The 13,411-nt window shown below is 42.2% G+C and overlaps 2 protein-coding genes and 1 long non-coding RNA gene across 10 annotated transcripts in view; 2 read left to right on the top strand and 1 right to left on the bottom strand.

Moving 5' to 3' along the window:
- Positions 1-2,560, top strand: part of LOC6616244 — a 48,241-nt gene extending 45,681 nt beyond the window's left edge. For all 6 annotated transcript variants that reach the window (XM_032717270.1, XM_032717273.1, XM_032717269.1 and 3 more), the window contains one exon: positions 298-2,560. In XM_032717270.1, the coding sequence (XP_032573161.1) occupies positions 298-616 (319 nt within the window). In that variant the 3' untranslated portion in view covers positions 617-2,560. The remainder of the gene's footprint in view (positions 1-297) is intronic.
- Positions 2,561-10,243: 7,683 nt separating this feature from the next.
- Positions 10,244-11,229, bottom strand: LOC116801195. Its single transcript, XR_004361835.1, has 3 exons — positions 11,117-11,229; positions 10,784-10,994; positions 10,244-10,729 (listed from the first exon to the last, which is right to left on the bottom strand). It is a non-coding gene; the product is annotated as an uncharacterized LOC116801195 (long non-coding RNA).
- A 676-nt stretch (positions 11,230-11,905) lies between these two features.
- Positions 11,906-13,334, top strand: LOC6616243 (ketohexokinase). Of its 3 annotated transcripts, none has more exons than XM_002040571.2 (2): positions 11,906-11,975; positions 12,235-13,334. In XM_002040571.2, the coding sequence occupies exon 2, from the start codon at positions 12,256-12,258 to the stop codon at positions 13,174-13,176; it is 921 nt and encodes a 306-aa protein (XP_002040607.1). In that variant the 5' UTR covers positions 11,906-11,975; positions 12,235-12,255; the 3' UTR covers positions 13,177-13,334. The 3 variants fall into 3 exon arrangements, with proteins under 3 accessions (XP_002040607.1, XP_032573592.1, XP_032573591.1); XM_032717701.1 differs by lacking the exon at positions 11,906-11,975 and having other exon boundaries at positions 12,262-12,393; positions 12,453-13,334; XM_032717700.1 differs by lacking the exon at positions 11,906-11,975 and having other exon boundaries at positions 12,262-12,393; positions 12,450-13,334.
- The last annotated feature ends 77 nt before the right edge of the window (positions 13,335-13,411 follow it).

Genomic DNA, 13,411 nt, shown 5'->3' with positions numbered 1-13,411 from the left:
TAGAGTCCCCCAAGTGCCACGTCTGATTGTGTGTAACCCGTGTATAACCTGTGTCTTTGTCCTTCGTCTTTCCCCTTCCAAAAACCAAACGAAAAAAACAAAATATAACGTTGCGACCTGTCGTTTATCCACTCGTGCATCGTCCTGAAATCGATCGATCCCGATCTCATAACCCACATCCTGCGCCTCATCGCAATCGCCCCGCCCTGTGACCACCGCCATGTGACCGCCATCGACTAACCAACCCACCGTTGCTAATGCGTGTCCTTCGTCCCGTTGTCTCCGTGGCTCCCGCAGAGTTCCCCTGCGCCGTGGCATGGCCTTCTCCACGTCGACGAAGAACCCGCCGCTGCGCAAGACCCGCAACATAACCTCCCAGAACAGTATTAACTGGCACCAGATCCCGGCCACGCCCACGCCGCCCAGCCCAAGATCGCAGTACCAGTCGCCGGGAGTGGTGTGCATGCAGAAATCGCTGCCCCTGCTGCTGCCGACAAGCACGGATGAGGGTCAAGGGCCCACCCAGCCACCGCCGCCGCTGCAAAAGCAGCTCTCCCACCAGGCGCCTCTGCCCACCACCATTCACAACCAGTCGAGCACCGAAACGGACGTCTGATGAGGACGACTTGGCAGGAGCACGAATCCGCGGAATGTACTTACCCATAGATCCGTCACAAACTATCCAGATAAACTACACGTACATACAAGATACATTTAGAAAGTCGCCTTTGATTTCCGGCTCGCACTAGCACAATTATTTATTTTAACCATCTAGAGTCAGATCTACCGATGGTTAGTATTCAGATTAGTTTAATCATTAACAGCGCACATAAAAGTAGAGAAAGATATTGAATAAACAGGAAACGATAATGAGTGAGAATCCTAGGCGACTTTCTAGATATTCAATTAGGATTTCGTGAGCTTGATACGTGAAAACTGCACCTTTGGGTCCAAAGCTGATATTGAACTTTTATACATTCCATAACTGACTAAGTGCCCAGCCTTGGCGAGATTACATTTCAGAACACAACGCTCCGCACATTCGCCATTTTAATCTTCCCATAACGATATGAAGACAAATAAAGTTAAACGAAACTAAAGTTAGACGTACTTGTTACCATAGAATACGCATAGTGCGAATGCCATATATAGCGAAACATACCTAGCTCGATCACACAAGCTTTATGAATAACTTACTACTGTACTATTGATGTAAGTCGTTACTTTCCTTGAGTAGTTAAAACAAATGTTACGGTCAAAATAAAACAGAATATACAGAATATTTAAACACATCTTACTGGCTGCCCATTGTTGTCTGCATGTAATATAGACCACGCTATTCTAATTTAAAATGTTACAAAAAAATATATTCTTTCCATAATGAGTTTATGTCTTTCTGCTGGTTCAGACCTACTCTAGTTAAAATATAAATAATTTGATATAATACAAATGGTTTTCCTTAGTTCTTTGGATAGGAAACTAGAGTAGTTTGAAATTATTGTAACGAAAAAGTTTGTATACCAATATATAGAGTATTAGCCGATCTTCGGTCAAAAGATGCATAGATTATATTGCTTACTTTAGTAGCAAGATTAAGTATCCTGTAGTCTTCTTCCACAAAATGCAAGTGGTGAAAGCTGATGAACACAATTTAACACGATTTATTGAAGTAAGACAGCATGGATTTCCAAATCTGGATTATTATCCGTCGGTTAAGCTACATGGATATGGGTGATACTGCTTTATTTGAGTTTGCGAACAACTTAGGATTAGCTCTGAAACCTAAAATCCTCGTTGACTAGCGTTACTAAATCAAAATAATAGTTCTTCGATTCTTTGATATCCTTTTCCGAATCACTTTATAAACTTTACAACTGTGAGATCAAAAAGAATATCCTTCGAGCTAAGATACCGTAACATATTGCAAAGTAAACTAAGATACATATATTGTTCTTCCTTCGGAATCAGTTTTGATTTAAGGGACTACACCACAGTGAGGCTTTGGATTTGGCCAAACGATTTGTACATATTAGCCCAATGGGAAAGCGTGACATAAGTTCTAAATTACATATAGGGAGACAAACGAGTACATATACATACACACACCACTTATGTATAAGGGACTATATTTATATAAATGTATATGGTACAATGTGGAGGACGAACTGCATCTGCATTGGAGGCACAAGAGTTACAATATACAACCGCAATACAAAAAAGTGTTAACCGTATTTTTATGTACGATTACTTACCAATATTTAGGGCTGCGTAGAGCTGAGATCGTATTTTAGCCACATTAACCCGCAACGAGATACATTCGTGTACAAATATCTTATCTTCTCCTCGGATTCATCCAAGGGGCATACGCATACATAATATATATAGTACGTGGTACTTAGAAGTTGAACTTATATGTTATTGCAACTATATCTACTTGCAATTTATTTACAAAGGAATAAAACCAAATACAACAACAAAAACAAAGAGTAAAGTGCAAGAAAGCTTTATTTACACGCTTGAACAATAAATATCAAAATTATTTGTAATGTAAACAACCAAATACCCTGGGCTTATTATTTAATGCACTTCGAGCACGGTGAGTAATCTGTAAACTGGCATTCGCTCCATATATTTTTATTAATTAGCCCGGATTAATTCACTTTGCCGAGTTAAACAAATGCCATTCGAAACCAATTACCAACCGAAAGTGGCCAAATAAATAAAAAATCACTGTTTCTCCAGTGGCATCGGGCCAACTGCGCTGGACAACGTCGCTTATTTAACCATTAAAAAGTTTTGTGGCAGCTGCAGCCAACCAGAGATATCGAAGGAGGCACAGAGCAGAGGCAAGGACGCAACTTGATAAATGAAGGAGCATCGTGCTGGGCCAGAAATGTCATTGCAGCAGCCGTTACTAATTGGCCTGACTTTTTGATGCAATTACTCATTGTAAAGCTGTAGCCAAACTATTGATTAAGCCATTTGAATATTTTGAGCAATAATTGTATATGCTTGGCATTAAAAGTTAACTTATCATTCAATTTGTCAAGTACTCCAAGGGAATGCATTTGAAGGTAGTATATATACAGTTCTTTCTAGCTTAATCAGCCTGGCATCCTTTTAGTTCATATTTTGCTTAGATTATGCCGCCGCATAAAAACGCATTTTTACAGTTTCCACGGCGAGTTAATAAATTATTTTCCCCCTGCTTATCGCTGCATTTGGCAGGAGTATTATACACTGCAGGCCACCACCACCAGGAGAACACTTCAACCAGGCGATGCATGCAGCAGCCAAGAGGATTATTTGCATGCCACGTCCCCAGTCCCTGCTCACCAACCACCCACCGCCCACTCTCCGCATGAAAGGCATTATGATAAATGTCGTAATTCTGCGATTGAAGTGTTCCGGCTGGCAGTTAGTCAGGCTGCTTGCCTCGGATACGCGGATCCCCTGCGATAGCCTCCGGTTGCGATAGTTATATTTAGACGTCTCATAATGGCGGTCATAAAAATACGCAATTTGCGAGCCCGCACTCCGGCGGAAAATACTCGGAACGGCGAATCCCCATTGAATTCCATTCCGCGCACACCCACTTGGAGCATCTGAAGCTGGCCGGGCTCATACTGCAAATGGGATTTCGGCTAGCTGGAACTACGGAGAATTTTAGAATATAGCAATTTGACTTTGTTTCCTAGCTTAATGCAATGCGGAGAACATCATTACCTTTTCACAATTTGATGGAAATATTTAAATTTTCCGTACATATACAGTGTCTTTACCCAATCTCCACTGCTCCTCCTGGTAGATAAAGCTATCATCAGATTGTTCGTCCGCCTGACTTACTAAAGTCAAACCAAAGTGATTGTGCAAATATTAGTTCAAGCTGAAACTGAGGCAAACAAATGGAAACTAGCTAGCTGTTCCAGGTGCGGCTTTAAAAACAATTTCGCGCTGACAGTTCTTTCGGAGACATCCACCTGGCGCTCCGCCCAGAAAGTGTCGACACCACGCTGAACCCTAGCCCAGTTCCCGGTCCCCCGACGGCACTCTTCTCCGGCACTTGCCCCACCTCCATGTGCAGGCACGCCTCGCAAGTTCCTTTCAATTAAAAACATTTCCCAGCCCGGCGCTTTGCCTCCGGCCAAAGCCAGACGTCTGCTCCGTCCGAGTGTGTGAGTGCGTTCCCGTCATTTTAGCATATTACTCGGGGAAATAATGAGCCCCGAGCAGGGAACACTCTCGTCCGGGTCCTCCTCCTCCTCCACCCCTCCGTACATATACAGTGTCTTTACCCAATCTCCACTGCTCCTCCTGGTAGATAAAGCTATCATCAGATTGTTCGTCCGCCTGACTTACTAAAGTCAAACCAAAGTGATTGTGCAAATATTAGTTCAAGCTGAAACTGAGGCAAACAAATGGAAACTAGCTAGCTGTTCCAGGTGCGGCTTTAAAAACAATTTCGCGCTGACAGTTCTTTCGGAGACATCCACCTGGCGCTCCGCCCAGAAAGTGTCGACACCACGCTGAACCCTAGCCCAGTTCCCGGTCCCCCGACGGCACTCTTCTCCGGCACTTGCCCCACCTCCATGTGCAGGCACGCCTCGCAAGTTCCTTTCAATTAAAAACATTTCCCAGCCCGGCGCTTTGCCTCCGGCCAAAGCCAGACGTCTGCTCCGTCCGAGTGTGTGAGTGCGTTCCCGTCATTTTAGCATATTACTCGGGGAAATAATGAGCCCCGAGCAGGGAACACTCTCGTCCGGGTCCTCCTCCTCCTCCACCCCTCCTTTGTGAGTGCCACGTATCCACGTATCTATGCATCCACGCATCCCGTCGCGGAGCACTTTAACCGGCTGGCCCACTAAACTGCTCGCGGGGGATTCCTTCAGAGCGTTCGCCACTCCAGAGTACCGCACTCGATGGGCTGTTCGACGCGACGCGAGATGAGATTAAAGCAAAGACTTGTTCCAGGATAGACTGTAAATAGGGTTTCCCCTCCGCTCTGGTTGATGAAGAGGGTCGAGCTTAAATAAAGGATTGCAATGCAGATTAATGCGGGATTTAGCCCCAAACTAATCTAATACTCAGAGATAAAACGTTCTTAACGATCTCGATTTGAGAATTTCGATCTTGAAATCTAGCCAGGATCAGATCGAGATCGTGCCATTCTCATATTGCAAACCACTTTGCTCTCATTTGTCTTTCTCTCCCATTTTTTCTCTTCCAAAATTTTTAAGCAGCATCGAGGATTCAGTTTGAAAATCTTAACCATTGAGATCGTTTTCATCTCGAAATCAAGAAGGTTTCTTCTAAAGAGAATGATTGATACCACTGAGTACAACCGATCTCCGTTCATTCGTAGTTCTCAATTTTTCTGGGTGTACTTATAGTTTAATAGTAGTTTAATAGTACTAATAGCTTAAAGTAGTTGAGTCCCCATTATCCCTATCGAATTTAAGTCTCAACACAATGTGTTAGTTATTGATTTTGCCAAAAACCCTGCCAGCAATCCGCTTATTTAATTACCCGAAAGTACTGCAATTGCACTTAGAGCCATGTTTAAAGTCGGGCAGCTGTGACTTGAAACCCATTTGGTGTTCATAAAAAAATTAATTCAATTTTACTGGTTTTTCCTCTGCTTTGCATTTCTCATTCAAAAAAGAAAAAAATCGAAAGAAGGTCAGTTGGCAGGTGCAGAGCGACGACAATAGCGATGTCTGGAAAACAGTTGAGTTTCCATTGCATCAGTGGCCTCGGTATTTGCTGAAATTTTTTATCTCCGTCACGGAACATTTGTTTAACATATCAACGGCAGTGTAATAAATATCCACGATGTCGATGGCTTCTCCCCGACTGCACCCATTCAAGGCCAAGTGTGCAGGTCCTTTTGGATTATTTATGAGTTCAGGTCCAGCACAGCACATAAGAGTATTGAATTTTCGGCTTGACTGATTTTAGCTACCTATGTAACAATAAAATTGCCTTGGGTTTGAAAGTGATAGTAATTGACGAAGGAAAATGAATGTAGCAAAATCTCCATTACAAGTTGGGGATTTATTTGTGGCTGACCAAAAATGTATAATTAAGCTTTAACAAAGATTTAGGTTAACAACTCTAATTGAAATGGAAGGACTCGTTACCCAATTCCTTTTAACTCTGCTTAAAGCCAGTCTGTTCTGTGATTTGCTTGGCACTCTGAATTAAATTCAAATTTAATTTCCACTTTTGCTGTATCGATCTTAGTAGATTCAGAGCCGAACCTACACGCTCCATCGCAGACCATTAATATGGACAAGCCGAGCTGCGAAGTGACTGCGGAGAGTAAACAAACACTGGTCACTCACCTTGCCACTTGCGAACCACCCAGTTCACCCGGCGGGTGGCAGAAGGGACCTCTGTGCTGTCCAAGTGTCGTCGAGTCCTCGACTTGACGGGCAGTCGTTGGTCGCCGGTTACTTTGGTCACTTGCTCCTTGCTGCTCGAGATTGAGAAATGGCACTGCAGCCGTCTGGCGCTATTATCCCGTATTTTTCTCGCCACCTTCGTCCTTCGGTTCCTGATGTGCGGCTGTTTGTTTGCCGACTGTGTTCCTGGACTGCCAGTCGACCATTATAAATTGTTGTGTAGACACCTTGTGGCCGGCGTTCAATCCAACTTGCCGCACACATTCGAAGTATTCACACCAATAAAAGGATCCGGAAACGGAATGAGAGAACTTACAGAAGAACGAGCAATCGTCTTTTAGTTATTGTTGAAATATTAGTGATAAATAAGGTTAAATGTAGTTAGCCAATTTTCTTTTTACACCATACTTGTTTGCAACGATTTATTATATTATTTTTTAATTGGAATTTTTGTCAGAGAAACCATCTTTTCTCGCAGTGACACTTCTGCGCAACCATTCTCCGTCCTTTATTTGCCATCCTTTGGCCCAATTTGTCTGGGTGCAAGTGTCTGAGGGGGTGTTCTGCCCACCCACCCATCTGGACTGGCTTTGTTTAATTTTCCAATTGTTGTTACCCGAGCGAGGAGTCATCGCCGCCGGCGTGAAGTGTCATTAAACTCGTGCCAATGCATTAAGTGTTTATTGTTTGCCCATTGCCGGGCTCAATTGTTCAAGCCTAATTACCGTTCAAACTTTGTCACCGAATGGTCCTCGATGATGTTGGCCAGTTAAATGGACCAGGAAGTGGCAAGGACTTGGACATGTCGGTTGCACCGGTCCACAGATTCCACACAAGGCACTTGAAGCATATGCAACGAAATAAGTTAAGTACAACATTAAATTACTTAAATCAGATGAGTACTAATAATTTATTTAAGTAAGAACATATTACGGATGTCAAATGCTTGATCCTGCCTGATTTTAGCTAAACTTTTCCATGTGCTCGTTCCAAGTCGGAATCGCAGTGCCGGAAATTGCGCTTCACTTTCAGCTGCGTGCGCTGACCTCTTGGTCACCAGCACTGGCAACACCCCTTGGAGCGACCCAGGCAAGCCAACCCACCGAATGGTCCACCCACCCTACGACCTTTTGCATGTTGCCAAGTGCCGGAAGCATCTGCATGATACTCCTGCATACATTTCGACGCCGCCTCCTTTAAATCCAACGGCCTGTGCATCCGGAAATTAAACATTTTCCTCGTGCTTTCCCAGCCCTGCGGTGGCTCGTCTGTGTGCCTAAGTGCCCAGCCATTCTCCGTTTGTTTTCGATTCAATTCACTTAGGAGGAATGCCAAAAAAAGGAGAACTCTGGCCAGGATGCACCTCTGCAGAAAGTCTTTCAAATTTCCATTTCACTCATGGCCTTTCTTCCATTGCCCCGCACACACGTACAAATGTGGAGATGAAGTCAAATGTGAAAATGGACTGCAACACTTAACCTTATTCGAATTCTAACCGAGCTAAGATGTATCTTTAGATGTACTTGAAAATTACCAGAATACTCTTTGTATTAATCCTCTGTTACTAACAAATTGTGCTTCTATGTAATTCAGCAGAATGTTTCCAACTTGCAGTTTTCAACGCAAATGCCAGCCAGACCAACAAAGCAAATCAGTGTAATCCTGTTTAGCTTATATGGAATTAAAATATTTGATTCATCACATTCGCAGTGAAAGTAGGGATTAAAGTTGTATTCAGGAGTTCATCTTCACGCTGATTAATTCAACATCACTTGAAAACTATAGCAGGCAATTAATATACATATGTATGGGTGTGCCTATGTTTTTCAATTATTCATGCATAAAACTGATTTATATTTAAAATTATTATTAAATTTATAACTAAGAACGATTATACCCACCATGCGTATGAGTAATAAAATATGCATGATACATAATAAAGTATTTTAAATGCAGTTTTGCGTTTCACTCTTCATCTTGGTTTTTAATGGAACTTGGTTAAAAACTTATTTCCTTATATGATACATTATTCAAAGTGACAAGGTTCACCCTAAGTTCGAGTGCGTACTTTATCAAATTTGGGATGGGCTGCCAGGAAAAGTGGTGGCGTCTCGGAAAATCCTCTGCGGCTGGCTTTTCATCTCGATACGGTGACAGACAATTATAATTGTATTTAATTCCTTTGATTGATGCTTTGTGGGCCTTTCACGAAGACGCACTTTCCAGCCAGCCGAAAAGTAGAGACTCCCACAAACCAGATCGAAAATCGACGTCAGCAAGGTGTGTGGATGGCCTCCCCTGTCACGGGCGAAAATAAACATTATTTTGTGGCTTTCATTGATAAATATAATTTATTTCTCTAATTTGCGCCACGGGAATTTCCTATATGCCACCAATACGGCGCTCTGCATCCTCCCAGAAGAAGTTAGGTGACATCGGTTGAATTATTGAATTAAATATGTGGCCCATAAATACGAGTTATTAAATTTGCGAGCGCCACTTTAATCTGCTTATCCACATGTACTGGTTTAATGCATCAAATTGAATATTAATTTAATAGGCTCTAGGATAATGGTAGCTTTAGCACTTGCTTTACTTTAAACTCCAACTTGGGAAAAGTACGACTCACCGAGCACCTTTATGAGTCTCCTTCGTTGGGAAACTCCAATCCAATGACGGTATTTTCCGAGTGCATTAAACACTCAAGAAATGAGTTATGAATTCTGACTTGGAACGTGAGAAAAAGTCTGGGATACAATTCAATTTAATTTTGTTGCTCCCCAGAGCGCACACTAAAAACATTCGTCACGAGTAAGAGGCGCTCCATTCAAAGGTCCGCCCCTCGCTGGAATATCATCCAAGGACATATATTTTTATTGGCAAGCAGGAGTAAAGGATTGGGACTTGGCCCGGCCAACGGTGCGAATGGTTTTATTTATGCGTTGTGTGTGCATTCTGATGTTCTTGATATGCTGAGGCAATCAGATGGAATGGCCTATATAAATCAGAGTCCTTTCTATAAAATATAAAATGATAAAATATTAAAAAGCGGCTCTTTCATAAAGGTTATATAATCATTCCGTAGTAATAAGGTCATCCTAGTTATCCTGGGCTTTTGATGCTTTTGATTAAATCAAGATAATAAAATCAACTGGTGTTGGGTCAAATGCTTAGCTCCGCAGTTAAAAAGTAGGAAAAACAGACCTGAGGTCCCTGCAGAAGAAAAAAAACAAGTATTCACGCGTTGATAGAAAACACCTGTACAGAATGTGTGTATGAGTATGTGTAAGGATGGAGTCCTCACCCGTGCAACGCACAGTATATGTGGATACACGGAGCCCCTGGCAAACTTTCACTCTTTCGGGCGGTTCGGGGATTGGGATTAGGATTCTCCGGAGTGCGATTACCACTGACTGGGCTGTGCTAACAGTTGCTCTGGCCCTTGGAGCTGGTGAGTCCTGCGCCACTGCCACTTGCCATTCAATGGAAAATGTTGAGTTCGGTAACTAAGACCAGCACGCACTCGATAATCCCCCCAACGTGCAACAGTGGGCCCTGCCTAGCAAAACCAACATTGAATATCTACAAGTATCTACTGTGCAGCTTAAAATATTGAATTCAATTTGGAAAACCAATAGGAAATAGATCAAAGCTATCACGCAGCATTTGCATGCTCAATACTTGTTCAGTACTTTCTGATTTTCTTTAATTCTTATTTTGAAAACTTTTATGAAAATAGAATATGAGTAACTAAATTGAAGTAGAAATAAGTTCTATATATTGAGTTTTAATATTAATGAGGCATAATCCATAGTTAAAAGCCTAATAAGTCACGTGTTTCTTGTCAACAGATCACTTTGCCATCGATTGTAAATAATCTGCAATAACAGCCCGAAAATGCTGAATGAAAAATTCACTCGGAAATGAGTTCTTTTTCTCGGGAATGTAATTAAGGCATCATCAGGCATTTTCATCAGTTCGTTGTCCGCCGACAAAGGTGTGGGTGGGAGTAACTTCGCTGGGGGGGCGGGGTAATTAAAATGGCAAAAATAAATACCTATTAAGAACGTTTACACTGATTGACACTTTAAGGCAATTTCCGGCCATAATTCTGTGCCGCAAAATGGGTACCCAAGAAGGTGTTTACCCCGGCCAAAGGGCCCAGCCAAATGTTAAGCTATCGATTTGTGGCATCAACCGAGTCGTCGTCGGCTTGGGGAAGGTTAATTTGAAAATTTGGCTGTGTCCGCTTTAAGTCGGCCTCCACGCCACAGAAGGCACTTTAAAATAGGGGTAAGATGGGCGTAACACGTCGTGCTGAGTACCTTAAATTATGAAAATTACTTTCTCTTAAGTTTGCCTTGCTTATTTGTACTTACCAAGCTGCCTTGCCTCATTTTACACGGTGCGTATGAGCAATAATCGAGTATGATTAAGTAGCTAATAGCACTTGATTTCCACGAGAGAAGACTTTGAATTTGGTTTGGTATTTGTTATGTATTTACTATGCTCTTTGAGTAATTTCCGACCATTCAAAGCCAGTTTTTGAAACTCAACACGTGATTTCGAAAGAGGTCAGCTGTGGCTTACCTAGATTTGTAAACGAAATTAAATGTTCATTTATTTCGTAGCCACTGGCCTGGCAGTCACACAGTCGTGAGCCATCCTCCCTTCTGGGTGACAGGCTTTTCCGCTGACTGAGCTGAACTCACTGTGCAACTTGACGAAGCTGCCACATGTGTCTGCTGTGCGCTGTATGTGCGTCTAGTCGGGACATTTGCCGTGGCATCCTTTAATTTGTGCCCCGTCATGTTGCACGGTGAGCGTCTGCGGCTTGACTAAGTTTCGCTGGAATGGGACTTAAACACCCCGGGTCGCCACTGAACTCCTATTGTGATATCCGTCTAATTGGAAAAGTTGTCGCACACCTAAAATTAGTTTCGTTTTTAATTGGTTTTGTATTGGCGAGAATTTAACCAGGCTACCAAATTATTAACTTTTCAAAATTAAATTTATTTTTCTTTATATTTGAGTCAATTAGGTTGGTACATTTTGAGTAGTATTAGAAGTTGATATACCATTTTCTTACAGTGTTGCTTAAAAAATTAAACAATATTATAATGTTTCCGTTCATCGGTCACACTGTCTATGACCAAAGAGCGCGATCAGCGGCTGAGACTGATTAATACAGTGCTATCTCGATAAAGTTAACCACGAAATACGAAAACTGGCTAATCAGCAATATTCATTAGAATTCCTGGGAATAAAGATTAACATCTTCACATATAATGAGCTGTTTAAAATCATAATTATAATCATGTAAACTGTATTAGCAGTATACGTTTTCCATTGATAAATCAGGTTTCCTCAAAATTACACATTAAAACCCAGTTCATTTTTTTCAATGAAGGTCGAATATTTAGTTAACTCTATTGCCATATTATCGAGTGTTCACTGTTTGGAGCGAGCGCTTAATTAGATTCTCTGTCTACATACATAAATATGTGCGATAAGAAAAGTTAAAAACAAAAACAGCTGTAAAACTCGATCGACAAATAAAGTGCAAAGCAGGTGAAAATCGAATTTTTGATTAGATTGAGCTGAAAAACTAGAACAGCCGACACCCAAAATCGTTGGCTGTAGCGCAACTCCAAAATTAATATTAATAATTTTAAGTTAAGCAAGGAAATGAAAGATTTTCAGTAAAAATTAATTAGAATATATGAAATATTGATTATACTCACTTTATGTGTACCAAGTAACAAGACAGAACAATTTATTCAAGAATTAGGACGACCTCATAAATGAATATAAAGTAAATAATTTTTAGTGAACAAAATACACGACTAAGATGAGCCCAGTGAAATCCGTACTTTGCGTGGGCTGCACGGTGATTGACTTCGTGACCATCAACGGGAGCTATCCCAAGGAGGACACCGATCGGCGTTGCCTGGATGGATTCTGGCAACGTGGCGGAAACGCTTCTAATGTGAGTACTGTGCTCCGGGTTCTTGGATGCAAGGTGGACTTCTTTGGAATGCTCAGCAGGTCGGATGGATTCCGAGTGCTTCTCGAAGATCTCTCGAAGCGGGAAATCGGCACGAATGACTGTCCCTTTACGGACAGGGATCCGCCCTTCTCCTCGGTGATCCTGGCTCAGGATTCCGGCACCCGCACTATTATCCACTGCAATAAGGACTACCCGCAAACCACCTATGAGGACTTCAGCAAGATAAACCTTTCGCAGTATGGATGGGTACACTTCGAGGCTCGCAACACGCCGCACACCTTAAAGATGATGCAAAGCATCCGGGAGTACAACCAAAGGACCGGTCAAGGCATCATTATCTCGTTGGACTTCGAAACGAGGTATGAACAGAACCAGGTACTGTGTGCGCCCTGCGATTTTGTGATCTTCTCCAAGGAGCTGGCTGGTCAGTTGGGCTGGAAGACACCGCGGCAGTCGTGTGAGGAGTTGGCCTCCAAAATTCCCGAAGGTGGTACGAAACCTGTCTTCATTTGTCCCTGGGGAAGCGCCGGAGCTGGAGCTTTGGATGCCAATGGGAACTACTATGAAATGTCATCCTATAAACAGGATAAGGTGGTGGACACGCTGGGAGCCGGGGACAGTTTCATGGCGGGATTCATTTACGCCACCCTCGAGGCTCGTCGAAGTCTAGCGGAGGCTGTTGACTTTGCCAACCGAGTCGCCAGTCACAAAATCACTGGATTCGGCTACGAACATATTTCACAGCTTAGCTTAACCAAGTAAATATTGGTTTAATTCTAGCTTAGATTAAGTCACATTGAAGGAATTTATTAAGATAAAAGCCTGGCAACAAAAATTGCAATTGCATTAAATATTATTGATTGTTAAACAGAATAAACTAATACGTGCATCACGCTCAATTAAGAATGCTTTAAAGCATATGTAAAACATTTTTTTAATTTATATAATAAAATGATGACATCTCTCGAAATAGTTAAAAAATTCATTACCCAAAAAT

The sequence above is a fragment of the Drosophila sechellia genome, chromosome 3L (assembly GCF_004382195.2).
Source record: "Drosophila sechellia strain sech25 chromosome 3L, ASM438219v1, whole genome shotgun sequence".
Taxonomy (NCBI): Eukaryota; Metazoa; Arthropoda; class Insecta; order Diptera; family Drosophilidae; genus Drosophila; species Drosophila sechellia.
This window is presented reverse-complemented; position numbering and strand designations above follow the sequence as displayed.

What these genes read in the sequence shown, in the direction of transcription:
- LOC6616243 (XM_002040571.2), top strand. Translation starts at nt 12,256, where the DNA reads ATGAGCCCAGTGAAATCCGTACTTTGCGTGGGCTGCACGGTGATTGAC.